This window comes from Capsicum annuum, chromosome 10, assembly GCF_002878395.1.
Source record: "Capsicum annuum cultivar UCD-10X-F1 chromosome 10, UCD10Xv1.1, whole genome shotgun sequence".
NCBI classification, from domain to species: Eukaryota; Viridiplantae; Streptophyta; class Magnoliopsida; order Solanales; family Solanaceae; genus Capsicum; species Capsicum annuum.
In genome coordinates, this window is record NC_061120.1 from 159563234 (window position 1) to 159577739 (window position 14506).

Below are 14506 nucleotides of genomic sequence, written 5' to 3' on the forward strand. Positions count from 1 at the left end.
TTGGCCCAACAATCAAGTGGAGACAACTCAAATGGATGGCTTGTCACGGGAGCATTAGGACTCTCATATTCATTCTGAGCAGCATTCTCAGGATTGGGAGAAAATTGGCTTTCCCGTCTAGAATATGTACCAAAGACTGCTTCTTGGAACCCATTTTCAGCACTACTAGGCAAATTAGGACCAAGTGCCACACCGTTCTGGAAATTTCCTCTATATACTGTTTGTGGAGAATGAGAGACAGACAGGGTGTGATCGTCATTTTTAAACAGTGAAGCCATGGTCTTTGGAGGTGCAGAAGGAATTATCTCTTCCATGTTTGATCTGTTAAGCTCTGGATTTAAAAGCCAGTTGGCTGGAGTACAAATTAAACTAAGACCATCATGACCAAGTGGAAAACTATTCCACATCTGCCATGTTCCCATATCATTTGAATTACTTGAAACATTCATTGGTGGCTCAGTGCGTACATCCTTAGCCTTAGGAGTGCGAGGAAAAGGAAAAGACTCGGCATGCCTCTCCTGTGGAACACACAATCTTGATATTGGACACTCAATTGGAGATGGTCTGATAACTTCAGAAGAGACGTTAACATGCTTTGCAGGACATGGTTTGTCCAATCCAGCATTTGATACAAACCCAACATCAAGCTGAAAGTTATCAAGTGACTCAGATACGGGTCCAAGCAATGATACTGGGTCCGGAACATAACAAGGATCTTCAAAAATCTCTGACTCCTCTGGCAATAACTGACCTGCACCATCTCCAGCTAGAGGAAACAATGGTTCTGATAATAATGGAAGAGTTGTACCATTATTTGTGGATCCAAAAGCAAAGGTAGATAAAGGAAAAGGTGACGGGAGTCCAAAGTTAATGGGGTTGTCAAAGGATTGCATTGATGGAGGTTGACAAGGGTTAGCTGGTGGTTGAACTTCTGCTTGTGGCTTAACACACGGTCTGCCTATTACATTTGAAGTCGTACGAGAAACAGCAGTTGAATGTGTGAATAATTGTTGCCATGATTTTTTAGGAGCTGTACATGGTTGAGATTCAATAAGTACCTGCAATGAACAGATCAGGTACATATAAATAGGGCAATTGTGTAAATTACTGCTACCCTATTGAAAATCCATTGGAAAAACTGTACTATCTTTTGAAAGAGTTATATTTCTCCTGACATGATGTGAATTCTATCTTATCAGAAGTATAGATCAAGCAAACAAGACAACGATGCAGCCCAAAATTGAAATAACAATTGACAATGCAACACCAAATTATCAGCTGCCGGGGAGTTCAATTCTAGCAGAAGTACCAGAAAAGATGTTTGATGAAAATAAAGGCATAGATATAAGCAAGAGAAAAACAAGATTTGAAAAAATACTTACAGGACGGTTGATGCTCATGTCGTCCCCATTTGGGTTCAGTTCTCCAGATACCCTATCTGGTTGCGATAGTTCCCTCCTCGAGGCATGGGTTTGAATATGGTCTATGCCAGTTTTAGAATTGTGTTCTCTTGGAACAGTAGAGGAATTATTACTCTTTCCAAAATGATCACCTCCAGTAAATGCTCTAGAAGATGATAAAAACGTACCCTTCATACTATCCAAGTACCGAGTTCCAGCATTCCCATGGTTGTGAATGCTTGTGGAAGCACCCTTAGAACCATGAATAACTCCTGCATTATGTGTTTTAACAGCTTCTTGCTTATTTTTGTGGTGTTGCTTTCTATCACTCACATCACACTTATTTCGCTCACTTCCCTTACCTGCTCTTTTATCCAGCTCTTCTGTGTCTGAGTTGCTTTTGCTAGAACCCCTGTCCCTTTCTTTCCTCTTCTCTTGACGCCTCTTTTCTGCTTCTCTTTTACTCTCTCGTACCTTATCAGAGGGTGACACTTTACGCTGTTCTTTCTCAGCCTCAGAAAGTTCCTCTCGCAATTTCCTGCGCTCTTCCACCAATCTAGCAACCTCCTCTCTTTGTTTTTGCTCCTCCTCCTCCAACAGCTCCTTCTCTAACCTAGCCAGCCTCTTTTCTTCTGCTTTTCTTCGAGATTTTTCCCATCTACTCTCATGAAAATTCTCACCATTCTCCCTTCTCTTATCCAACATTGCTCTTTGCTCGGCATCCATTGAAGCATCCTCATTTCTGGAGGAACTAATTCTCAAAAAAAATCTGCAGAGCCATAATATACTAGAAAAGAAATCAGTCAGTGCCTTGCAAGCTAAATTAAAAACACGAGAATATGACCTTTCTGCTAAGCAATGCTCCCTATCGAAAAAACCACTGTAATTCTTGCTCCAAGAACTTGACTTCCCAACAGAAGAACCCCTTACCCAATTCCCATTCTCTGACAAATCCTGTCCACACATCCACCTACTGTCCGGCCAAACCTTCCCGTTTAATATCTTTTCGCCTTTCCCAATTAAATCTTTCAAAATCCCGGAATTCAAAAACCCCAAACCCGGCTGCACAGGCAAGTCTAAAACAGGTCTTTTTGATAAGTGCCCACAATAAGAACACATAAACTTCCCACCACCAGGATTTTGATCTCTATATGGAGTCAAACAATTCCTACACCTCCTCGTCGCAATTTTCCTCAATTTCTCCATTTCAATAGCAACAAGCCTCTTCCTTTCTCTATTCCTAGCAATTCTTCTCACTTGCCAAGCTGACACCCAAGGCATAAAAACCTCATACCAAACAAGGGTAAACAAAAGCACCATTACACAAATTAACCTTGGCAATGTAATTTCAAACCGAAATGCAGGTGGCAATAACTGTGATAACGCCCATAATCCAACCAACGGAATCACCAACCATGGTAACATCGTAGCTACCCCTCTAGACCATCTTTGTATCTGACATAGTATACACATTTTCCACTAATCCTCACACCACACCTATCGTCCCGTCTTAAACAATAAACAATACAAATTAGTTTCAAAAACCCTCTTGTGAGTCTTCTTTTCGATTACAGCGTAATCAAAGCTTTCAATCTCAATAATAATATAAAAAACTTCAGAATAGAGATGTGATAACCCTAGTCCCTCAATTTCACTTCCGAGTCAAACTATACGCAAATTTCTTCTCTTCAATTCTTTTCATAAACCTTAAATACGAGATTACCGATAAATTTAACATTAAATTCAATTTAATCAGGATTAAATTGGAAGAAAAGGGTTAGGGTTTTAGCTACGCTAAGCTAACTGAAAAGACAAGGAAGGAATATTTATATTTATACGAACAAATGAAGCTAACATCGAGACTCTTCACAGGATTCGTATTGATCGGAGATTCACCGGCGCCGGCGGTTGGAGGCGGTGGAATTAACCGGAGCTGCGATGACTGTTGATTGTTGATGACAGAGAAATGTGGAGTGACGAGATGAGAGGAAACGAGATGAAAAATTTATATAGGTGATGGTTGAACCGGATGGTGGAAATGGAGCCGGTCCTTTGTATCAGACCGGTTTATGAGAAGGAATTTACTACGCGGCGTATGGTGAACGGGTGATACCCTTAGATTCGATTATTCAAAACTGAACAGTAATCGTTAATTCAACTGGCAGGTTAATTTATTGGCTTATTGGTAATGAATTATTGGATTAATGGTTGAAGAACAAATCAAAATTTTATAATTAATGGTTTATTGATGCAGGAGGGTATTACTCAATTTTCTTATCGGACAAACTGTTAACCTATTAAGAATTATTATAATTATATTTTTACCCCCAAATATATCAAGTATCTTTATCAATCCAACATATAAAACTTCATTTATTATTCTATTCACTTGTTAGTATAGAAAAAAATATGTCACTTCTTGTGACATCTAACCATAAAGCACATTTAGACTCTCCAAAATGTAAAGGAAACCTAAAAATAATTCTTAAATCAAATAAATTATTCTTGACAACATAAAGGACCTCACAAAAATGAAACAACTCAAATGTGTCCTTCACAAAATTTGATATAAAATATAAAAATTCAAATAATATTAAAATTTTGATTTTTCTATCAACCCAGTAATTAAAAATGTTTCTACGTACATCTTAGGTTTAGATGAAAATTCTTATTTGATTCTATGTTTTAACCTATTAAATAACTATAAGAAGCCTAAAATATTTATAAATAGATCACTCGTAGTATACAAACAACTTAGTCGGTGAAAAATTGAGGAACTATCAATAATCGCTTGATATTTCATTGTCTCTTAAACTAATCCATTACACCATCCGAAAATCATCCGTTAATTGTTAATCCAATATAGAACCAACTGTTATCTTGTTGGGTGGTTAGCGGATTAGTATATTTAAAAGTCGATAACCAATAAATCAAACCACTAAGCATAATTATCCAGCCGATTCAACCGATAAGCAGCGCTACCCTCAGTTGTTGGTAATCCCAATTCTAACGGTATTTTTGAAAAATATTTCATTCTATTTTTTATTATCGAGATACCTTAAATAGGAGGCTATTGAGACCGTGGATTATTGTAAAAGATTAGTAGAGAATGAAAATTATTTTGCTTTTTTACGGAATAGATTTGGTGGTAGTTTGATTCACCTACCTATTTCTTCTTTTATATCAAAACTGTTTGACATTATTTTCATAGTGTCATTTCTTTTAATGTCTATTACTACGTGTAGTTTCTTGTGATTATTGTTATTAATTCATTTTTGTTGTTTTAAAATGGTATATATTTTTTTTTCTATTACTTGTTATATTTTTTTCTTTCTTAAAAAAATAACAACATACTCAGAGTATTTTCATAAAATGGAGTTTGAGGAGAATAAAGTGTACGTAATCCATATCACTACCTCATCTGAAGTAGAGAGGTTGTTTTCGTTAGACCCCCGACTCAGGACAGATAACCAATATGATCCAAAAAAACCATAAAAGCAACCAACAAAAAAGGAATATCGCATCGATATATAGTAAAGGAAACAAAACACCCACAAAGTGATACTGTAGACTAAGTAGCCGTTTGCCCATGAAAATTATTTATATTTTTTCAAAAAATTATTTCACTTTAGTGAAAAAAAGTTAAAACAAAATGTGTTTGGCCATGAAAATTTCAAATATAATTTCGGAATTGTATTTGAAGTGAAAACAAGTTTTACTTGTTTTCACTTTTTGCACTCATACTTCTCTCATAAAATTTCAAAAACAACTTTAATTTATATTAATGGTCAAACACAACTCCAACTCCAACTCCAACTCCGAAAAATTATGATTTTCATGGTCAAACGGGACGTAACTATACGAAAACATCACTAAAACACCACGAACAAGAGGCTACAAGATACTACAGGCACAGATAAAAACTGAGCATTCTTTCCTACTATTAGGAACGTACTTCTACCTACTACCCCTCTACCCTAAAAAAAATTATTTGAAATATGTTATTTGAGCCGGTGATATTTCAAAAATAATTCTCTATTTCACAAGGTATTGAAAAGAATTGCATACACGCTATCATCCTCAGATTCCATTTGTTAATTTTTACTAGATATGTTATTGTTTGTAATTTATATTATGTTCTTTCTTTCAAACTTATGTAATACATTTTTGGGAAAAGGCATCGTTTTCACCCCATACTATACAAGAAAAGTCGAAGTCACATCTAAACTGTCTAAGTGACTTATTACACACCTTAACTATATAAAAGTGATATTATTACCTCTCCCCGACCCCCATGCCCAAGTTTAATGAGTGGAGTGCACTCCACTCGCCCTCTTGTGGTGCCACGTGTATAATCTTATTTTTCTATTTTATTAAATCTAACCCGATCCATTACTCTTTTAACCCATCCGACCCGACCCAACTCTCATATTTTACCCTAACCCTAACCTGATGAAAACATTCATTCATCCATCCAAACGAAATGTCATTTGATGAGAGCAAAAACCCGATAGAAGATTCACCGCTATTTTTTTTCAACCCTTTATCAAATTTAAACCCGATAGAAGAGATAAACAATAATTTTTCTGTGTTTTTCATTGTTGACAAGCAAAAATTATTTTTTATCTCTTTTCAGTTGAAGTTAATTGGGTTGATTTCAATGGAGGTGGTACGATCTAGGATAAAAACTAAAGGTTACGATCGTTAATGTAGGAACTACTGATTCTACTGATTTTCAGTTCAAAGGTTATCTTTTTTCTTTCCTAAATATAGTAGATCTAGGATTTATTTTCATTCCTAAATTAGATTTAGGGTTTTTTGAGTTGGGGTTTTGCCGTCTTTAATTTGTCCAAATTAATTTGTTTTATTTCCATTTAGATGCGAAATATGTGATAATATAAACCTTGACATTTATAATTGTTCGATTTTACTAGGGTTTTGAATTAGGGGTTCTTGTTATCTTTAATTTATCTTTAAAATTGATCTGTTATAGTTTGTTTATGTACTTCAATCTGTAACAATATGAGTTGTAAGGTTCAATATGTGATAAGTAACCTGTGATACTTGTAATTGTTGCATAAATACTATAATTTTTTTATTTTTGTGTACTGTGAGACTTGTATCTTTATTGTGTTTTTGTGGTCAATGATTTCAGGTTTATAAAATGAGTTTTGAACTGATCACTTTGAGATTTTACCATGGTGGAGAACTTAATAAGGGTAAGGTGAAGGGAAAAAAAGAAAAAAGATATGAGGATAGACAAGTTACTGAATTTTTAGATGTTGATGTAGATAGGTTGTCTTTGTTTGAATTTAGGGATAATGTAAGGTATTTAGGGTATATTCCCAAACAGTATGTAATATATGTTAGACTGTCTAAGTGTTCTAATTTAAAAAAAATTAGGTCAGACAAGGACACAATTGACATTTCAAAGAAATTGGGTAATGGGCAAGTTTTGGAAGCTTTTATGTGTCACATGGTTGGTGAACCTGAGTTGGCCCCACTTTTGGAATTTGTAAGTTATGGGTAAGGGCATGTGGAGGAGAAAAGTGGTGTTTCTTTTAATAAAGACACTAAAAATGACATTGGGAGTGTTGACAGGGCATCTAAAAATAGTGAAGATGCCCCTTCTTTTGACCAACCTACTGCTCATAGTTTTTCTCCTCCTACTGTCCAACCTACTGCTCATAATTCTCCTTCTTTTGTCCAACCAACTTCTCATATCTCTTCTCTTCCTACTGACCAACCTAATGCTCATGCCTCTTCTTCTATAGTTGCTGCTCCTAGTAGTTCTACTGCTGCTCCTACTAATTCACATGCTGCACCTTCTGAATCTATTCTAGATTTAGATGTAGAATCTATTAATGGAGGTGTAGATATTGGGAGTGATATGGATGAATATGTGGATGAAGAGTTAAGAGGTCTTAGGAAATAAAAGAAGAAAAAAAAGAAAGAGGGGAGAGAGACCAGTAATTACTAAACATATTAAGTTAGGAACTAGAAGAAAGGGACCAGATAATGGCTATGATGAATTTATAAGTAGTGATAGAAATAATTTGGAGGGTAAGTTAGCTGGTGATGAACCTTTTTACCTATCTGATGAAGCTGCCAGCTTTGAAACTGATTCAGATGATGTAACTGATGAAGAAGATGAAGTTGAATAGGTTGAACATAGAGATAAGGCTAGAAGGACGAAAAAGGTAAGAGAGTTGCATATAGTTCAGACTGTCAGAAAGTTGTGCGGGAGTTAAGACTTGTTTTTTAAAGTTTTAATGAATTTAGAGCTGTTGTTACTAAATATGTTGTTGCTGAACATGTTGCAATTGAGAAATGTGTTAATGAACCTACAAGGGTAAGAGTTAGGTGTACAACTGGTTGTCCATGGCTTCTTTATGCTAGCATTGATTCTAGGTCCATGAACTTTGTTGTGAAGACCTACAATCCAATTCATAAGTGTGATCCTATCAATAGGAACAAACTTTGTAATACTAAGTTCTTAGCCAACCACTTTAATGAGGGGATAAAAGAACAACCGAATATTAGAATTTTTGAGTTTCGGCTGCTTATTAAGAAGGAAGTGGATTTACATGCTGGAAGAACAGTGTGTAGGAAAGCAAAAAATAAGGTAATTACAGAATTAATGGGTGACTATAACTGGAATTTGAGAGAATTTTAAATTATAGAGATGAGTTATTAAGATCAAATCCAAGTAGTACATGTGTAGTGAAGCTTCATTATGAAACATTTGAAGATGGTAGAAAATTGTTTCAAGGCTTCTATATATGTTTTGATGCAATGAAGAAGTCCTTCCTAGCTGGTTGTAGGAAGTGCATTGGTTTGGATTGATGTTTTTTAAAAGGAGTGACAAAAAGGCAGTTATTAGTTGATGTGTGTAAAGATGGTAACAATCAAATATTGCCATTGGCATGGGCAGTGGTTGAGATTGAAAATAAGACCACTTGGAGTTGGTTTATCAGGATTGTAAAAGAAGATCTTCAGCTGGGAGATGGGACAAATTTGACAGTGATAACAGACATGCAACAGGTAAAGAATTATTGTTTTTGCTTCTGTTTTTGTTTTTGTTTCTATTTATATGTGTAATACCCCGAAGTTTCTTAACTAATTTCATCCCAAGAATATCTAGTATTAGCTTCTAAATTGAATGTTGTTTATTCCATGCGGAATTTTCAAGATTTTTACTTTCTGTCATGTAGAAAATTCAATAAGCTTTCCATCGACATAAAATTCGCCTAAATTCGATAACCGGGTAAGAAGTTATGACTATTTCAAGTCCCCGTTGTAAAACAGCACCATGTTGGTCAGTGGCGCACCGCGCCACAAGCGAAAATGGCAATTGTCCTTTGTCTAGTGTCTTAGTGCGATGTCTCCACGTCCCACCAAACTTTCAAGTCGCAAATGAAGTGGCAACGCAATGGCTCCGCGTCGCGCCATTCCCTAATTTCCCAATTATCAAATTCCAGTGACATAGCGCCGCGTCACGCCAGGGGTCCAGGTCGGAAAATTTTTGTAAATTTAAAAAATGCCTGTTATTTGCCTGGCCTTGCGTCCTCGAATAATTCAGTATTGCAAGAATTCACGCTTAGCTATCTCACGTTACTCAGTTAGTCCCTTTCTCATGTTCATAAGAAAAACTCCATATCCTCAGCCCAGTTATTCAGACTAAGTACCATTCAATCTCACATGCTCAGTACCTAACCATTAATCAGTCAGCAAATCAGATGAGTCAGGCAGTAGGGAATTAGTTTAATCGGTCGATACTTCAGTCTAGTAGTCAGCCAGACAAGTTCGTATAGTTTGGTTTCCCATATTTCCATCTATTCACACTATCCAAAATCTCATGAATGAAACTATTCTAAGATGAACCAATCATTTAGATGCAAGATCAACTTAGTTCATGTATCATGCATCAGTTTCAAATCTCAGATAATCAGTCACGATTTAATTCCTAGGTACCTCGTGCATCGCTTCAGTCTTTCTTGAATATCTCAGTAAAGTCAGCATTCTTCAAGGGACATAGTGTCCCAAGAGGGGGATACACTATAATTCCCCCAAACTTTCATAGCATAATCATCCTATTCTCTCTTCATATAGCGAATCCAATTTGGAGTCAGGGGTACTAATAAGTCGACCTCAAACCCCAACTTCGGTTGTACACTATGCATTCAATACTCAGTCCAGTTCACAAAATTCATGCATCATGTTCCAGTATCAGTCATGTCATCATATGCCCTTACATGCATACTTCTAGCATAATCATAGGTTCATCAGTACTTTTCAGTTTCCATGACAATTTTCTTGAACCTACTCTGTTCCATGTTCAAACTACCATTATAAACTTGATATCAGATTCCCATTACAAGCTTAGTGCCAATCACCATTACACATTCAGTCCTACATTCATATATCAGTTCAATCAGGTAATTATACATCAGATATGCATGAATTCAAATTATCAGTCATGCATCAGATATGCATGTTCCGTATGTTATATTCAGCTCTTCAGTTATGTCAGCCATGATCTTATGGTTTTAGTTGAGTATGTTCTATATGTACTTCAGTTGATCTTTTCTCCCACCTTAGTCAGCCTCATTCGAGGACGAATGTTCCCAAGGGGGAGATATTATAAGACCCCGCAAAATCTTGCGTTTGAATTCAGCTCGTTTAGCTCCTTGAAGCTCTTTAAAAGATCCAACACTTAGAAAAAATTGATAAGTGTTCAACACTGAGTCTCATTTTAAGCCTCCGAACTTTGGGGATTTATTTGACAACCTTCCTGACCTTCATGTTGTGATTTTCAAGTTGCGTTGTGATGGGGCAAGGCAATGGTACATTTCGAGTGAGTTTCAAAATTTTTGGAATCTGTTTAGGCTTCATTTAGATTTCGAACCAGTAGCCAAAGGCTATGAAGGGGCGCCACCTATGGTATATCCTTTGTGGGCAATTCAACACCAAAGGCGCCACCCAGGTTCCACAAGGCGCTACCAAAGGCACCGCCCAGGGTACAAAAGGCTCTACCAAAGGCGCCGCCCTTTGTACCCAGTCTTCAGTATTACACTTTCGTGTCTTGGGGGTTAATTTGGTCATTTTTCCACCCCTATATATATCAAAAACACAGGATTAAGGCTCAAAAACACCAAATTATACTCTTTTTTCACAATTTCTCTCAAGAACAAACCCTAGGATTTTCATAGAAGGTTCAATTCCAAGGGAATTCACCGTTAAATTTTAAGAATCTCTTCGTCAATCTTCATAGAATCACAAGATAAGGTATGCATAGTGTTCATTCATGGATCATGAAGCCCAAGAATCCTCTTTTGAATTTTATATCATGATATTTATGTAGTGAATTGATTTTATTCCTGTTGTTATGGTTGTATGACTACCAAGATTGAATCTTTACCATGTTTTCATGAAACCATGTTAGTATAGGGTTGAAATCCATGCAATGGAGTTAAATGGTGGAATCATATTGTATTGAATTGATGATCATACTTATGCCCTAAATTTTACATGCAAGGTGTTTGATGAAATGCCTAGTATAGTAGAAATCATGAATAATGACTCAATTGTGGTTTACATGATAAATGCATGCCAATTACTCATTTTCAATATGACTCCCCTATACTTGATTATGCATTATGCTTGCTTGATAAAGTGTCCATGATGTTAGAAGTATGTAATTAAACCATGATAATTTGTTCCCTTATCCATGTATAAGATTATGACAATCAAGTGCCTCATGAATAATCCCAACTATTGTATTATTAATTGTTGAGATTGCTCATGTGTTCAAGAAGTGTCATGTCTTGTCAATTTTATTCTATCGAGTCCTAGGAGTACTTATACCCAATAATTTAGCTGTGTGCCTAGAGCCATGTCATATTTTCACGATACTCTCAGTCAAGCCATAATCAATAAAACTCAGTCAGTTGTGTGACTTAGGAAAACCTAGAAATCTAAAAAATCTCAGTAATCCCAGTAGTTTAGAAATCTCAATGATCTCAGTACTCATAATCTCGAAAACTTTAGCATTCTCAATAATCTCAGTAACTTCAGTACTCTCAATCAGTCCTCAGATCTCAGTGGTATTCCGTCAATCAACGAAACTCAGCGAACTCAGTTCAGCTCAGCTAAATAATACCATCAATATCAGTTCAGTTCAGTTAATCAGTTCAGTTAATTAGTTTAGTGTCTATTTAGTTGAGAGTAGGATTCAGCATCGAGTGAATTCGGGGATGAGGATATACACTGTCAGCCAGTAGAGGGTGCGATCCTTAGTAGCAATCCTTGCATTCTAGAACTACGTAGCCAGTGTAGGGAAAGATGCACCCTACGTGTTTAGGGATCTATACATCTCATTTAAGTTTTCTATCAGGAGGGGTTGACAAAAGAGCTTCCTGTCAGCGACGGTATACTCACAGTTTGTCTTTACTCGTGGCACGGTATTGACACCCTTCCAACTAGGGTTACAGGTTGGACCCCACCAGTTCAGTTCCAGGGCATGTCGGTTAGATGATTACCTCCCATAGTCTCAATTTCAGTCTTTGTGTCAGTCTCAGTAATAGAACTCAGATAATTTATCAGAACATAGACTGTCAGATACAGTCAACTCAGATATAGTACGGAACTCAGTTAGTTCCATCAGATTTAGGACTATCAGATACAGTCACTCATATTATCAGTTATATCAATTATCAAAACTCATGTTATCAGTATTCAGCTTCCGAACTGTCAGATGCAGTCAACCAGGCCAGTTCTTCATAAATCAGAACTGTCAAAAATAGTTACTCATATATCAGTAACATAGTATCAGCACCTCAGTATTCAGTAATGAAGTATCAGTTTCTCACTTATTAGTGACCCAGATACCAATATCAATAAACTCAGTTATTCAGTATCCTAGTATTCACGTACTCAGATATTAGTAAATCCATGTTATCAGTAGACTCAATAGTCAAAACTCAGTATTCACTCCTATCACGATGTCAGATTCAGTTACGTATGGATGTATATATTCTTTCGTTCATGTTAGTCAGTCAATTAGTATTGTTCATGCATATGAACCCCTTGCATTCAACCTACCTCACTTTCATACCAGTACATTCAAAGTACTGAAATATTTGTGCTATGGTGTTTTATACTATAGGTTCAGAGACACGAGCTCCAGAGCATCAGTAGATTCCAGATATCAGCAGTCAGTTAGTAGTAAGTCCTCGTCATTCAAGGATGTTATTATTTGATTATGTCAATCTTTCAGTACTTATTTATTTCAGTAGATGGAGTTAGTTGGGGACATATCCCATCAACTCTTTATTCAAATAGTTTAAAGGCTTTTAGACTATAGCATGTCAGACAGTTTTTTCATATTCATTTTGGTATGGATTGTCCCATTTTTCAAACACTATTTTATCAGATGTTTATTCAGTTTTGAACCTTATGGCCTTACAATTTCTATTCCGCATTTTATAGTGTATGTATATATATATCATATATTTTGCAATGTACAGGTACAGTTATTAGTCATAGGTTAGCTTGTGGTCCTTCGGGGTCATGAGCACCGTGTAGCGTTCCGGGTACCAGATTCGGGGCGTTACACTTATCTTAGCCATTAAAGTACCTTAATTAAGAAAACAAGGTTTAAGATAGGTTGAACAACACTTGAGAGAAGAAAAAATTATGAAAATGACAACAAAATTAAGACAAGATAATCATCAATATAGCAAGAAATCGAAGGATTAAAAAAATTTAGTTACCAATTCTTCAAACAAATGCTCTTCAATTTCGATTTTGAGAGACAAATTTGGGAATTAGGGTTTCCTAGTTTTGAGCCCCAAATTGGCTTAAATAAGAATAGATCCGTTGGAAATTAAAGTTTTAATGTTTTTAGCCGTTTACTTTTGTTATTTAATAGATTGGGCGCGCCTAAAACAAGTATAACATACACGCCTTAGAATAGGGGTCGCGGGGAGGTAATAAAATCACTTTTATATAGTTAAGGTGTGTAATAGGTCACTTAGATAGTTTAAGTATGACTTCGACTTTTCTTGTATAGTATGGGGTGGAAACGATGCATTTTCCCTACATTTTTTGATAGTCAAACTTTTCATATAATCTTTAGTGAATAATTTATAATCACATATTTCTCTATACCTTATTTTAGATCCAAAATTTTAAAATCTATTATTTTTCCTCAAACTTTATGTACAATTCAACACCATTGCAATTTTCATGAAAGGAGTACTTTTTTTCGATTCCAAATATAACGGAATCATTTTTTTGTTTAAAAAATAAGGTAAAATACTATTGGGCTGAATTTCCCTTTCGTAAATCCTGTAAACTAAGGGCTCGTTGGTTTTTATGAATACTATACATAAGAGTTCATGCTTGTGGGTTCAACATATGCTACTTTTTTATACATATAAATTTTAGGGAATTAATTAAATTTTTATATGCTTTTAAAATATTTTAAATTACTAATTATAATGATATATAATACTTTTTATAGGTTTTAGATAATATATGTTACTCTCGTCATTTTAATTTATGTGACACTGATAAAATTTGGAGATTCAACCAAATTTTTATATAATTTTAAGATTTTTGTGTAATTTTTAAATATTTTAAGTTGTTAATTATTGTGATTTATAATATTTATACATAACTTTTGTATAATATATGTTGCTCGCTCTGTCCCAATTTATGCGACACTTTGAAATTAAGAGAGTCAATCTAATTTTTTATATAGAGTTTTTACATATTTTCAGTTGTTAATTATTGTGATTTATAGTACTTGCTACTAATTAATTTTCAAACAATATATGTTACTCCCTCTGTCTTATATAACTGTGACAGTATTTGGAGGATAAATTAATTTTTTATATGTCGTTAGGTATTTTAAGTTGTTAATTATTATGATTTTTGATACTTTTTATGTTATTTTTAAATAATATATGTTACTTCATCTAGCACAATTTATGAAGCATTGACAGAATTTTAAGGGTCAGTCAAATTTTTATATGTTTTTTATTTTTTTTAACTCGTTAATTATTGAAATTTAAAGTAATTTTATTTAATTTTTAAATACA

General features: G+C 35.1%; 1 protein-coding gene across 1 annotated transcript; it reads right to left on the minus strand.

Moving 5' to 3' along the window:
- On the minus strand, positions 1 to 3520 carry LOC107845931 (the record flags this gene model as incomplete). Its single annotated transcript, XM_016690444.2, is given in 2 exon segments — positions 1 to 1058; positions 1383 to 3520. Coding segments are annotated over 2 exon segments (2549 nt in total), but the record flags the coding sequence as incomplete, so codon positions are not given.
- Positions 3521 to 14506: the final 10986 nt, after the last annotated feature.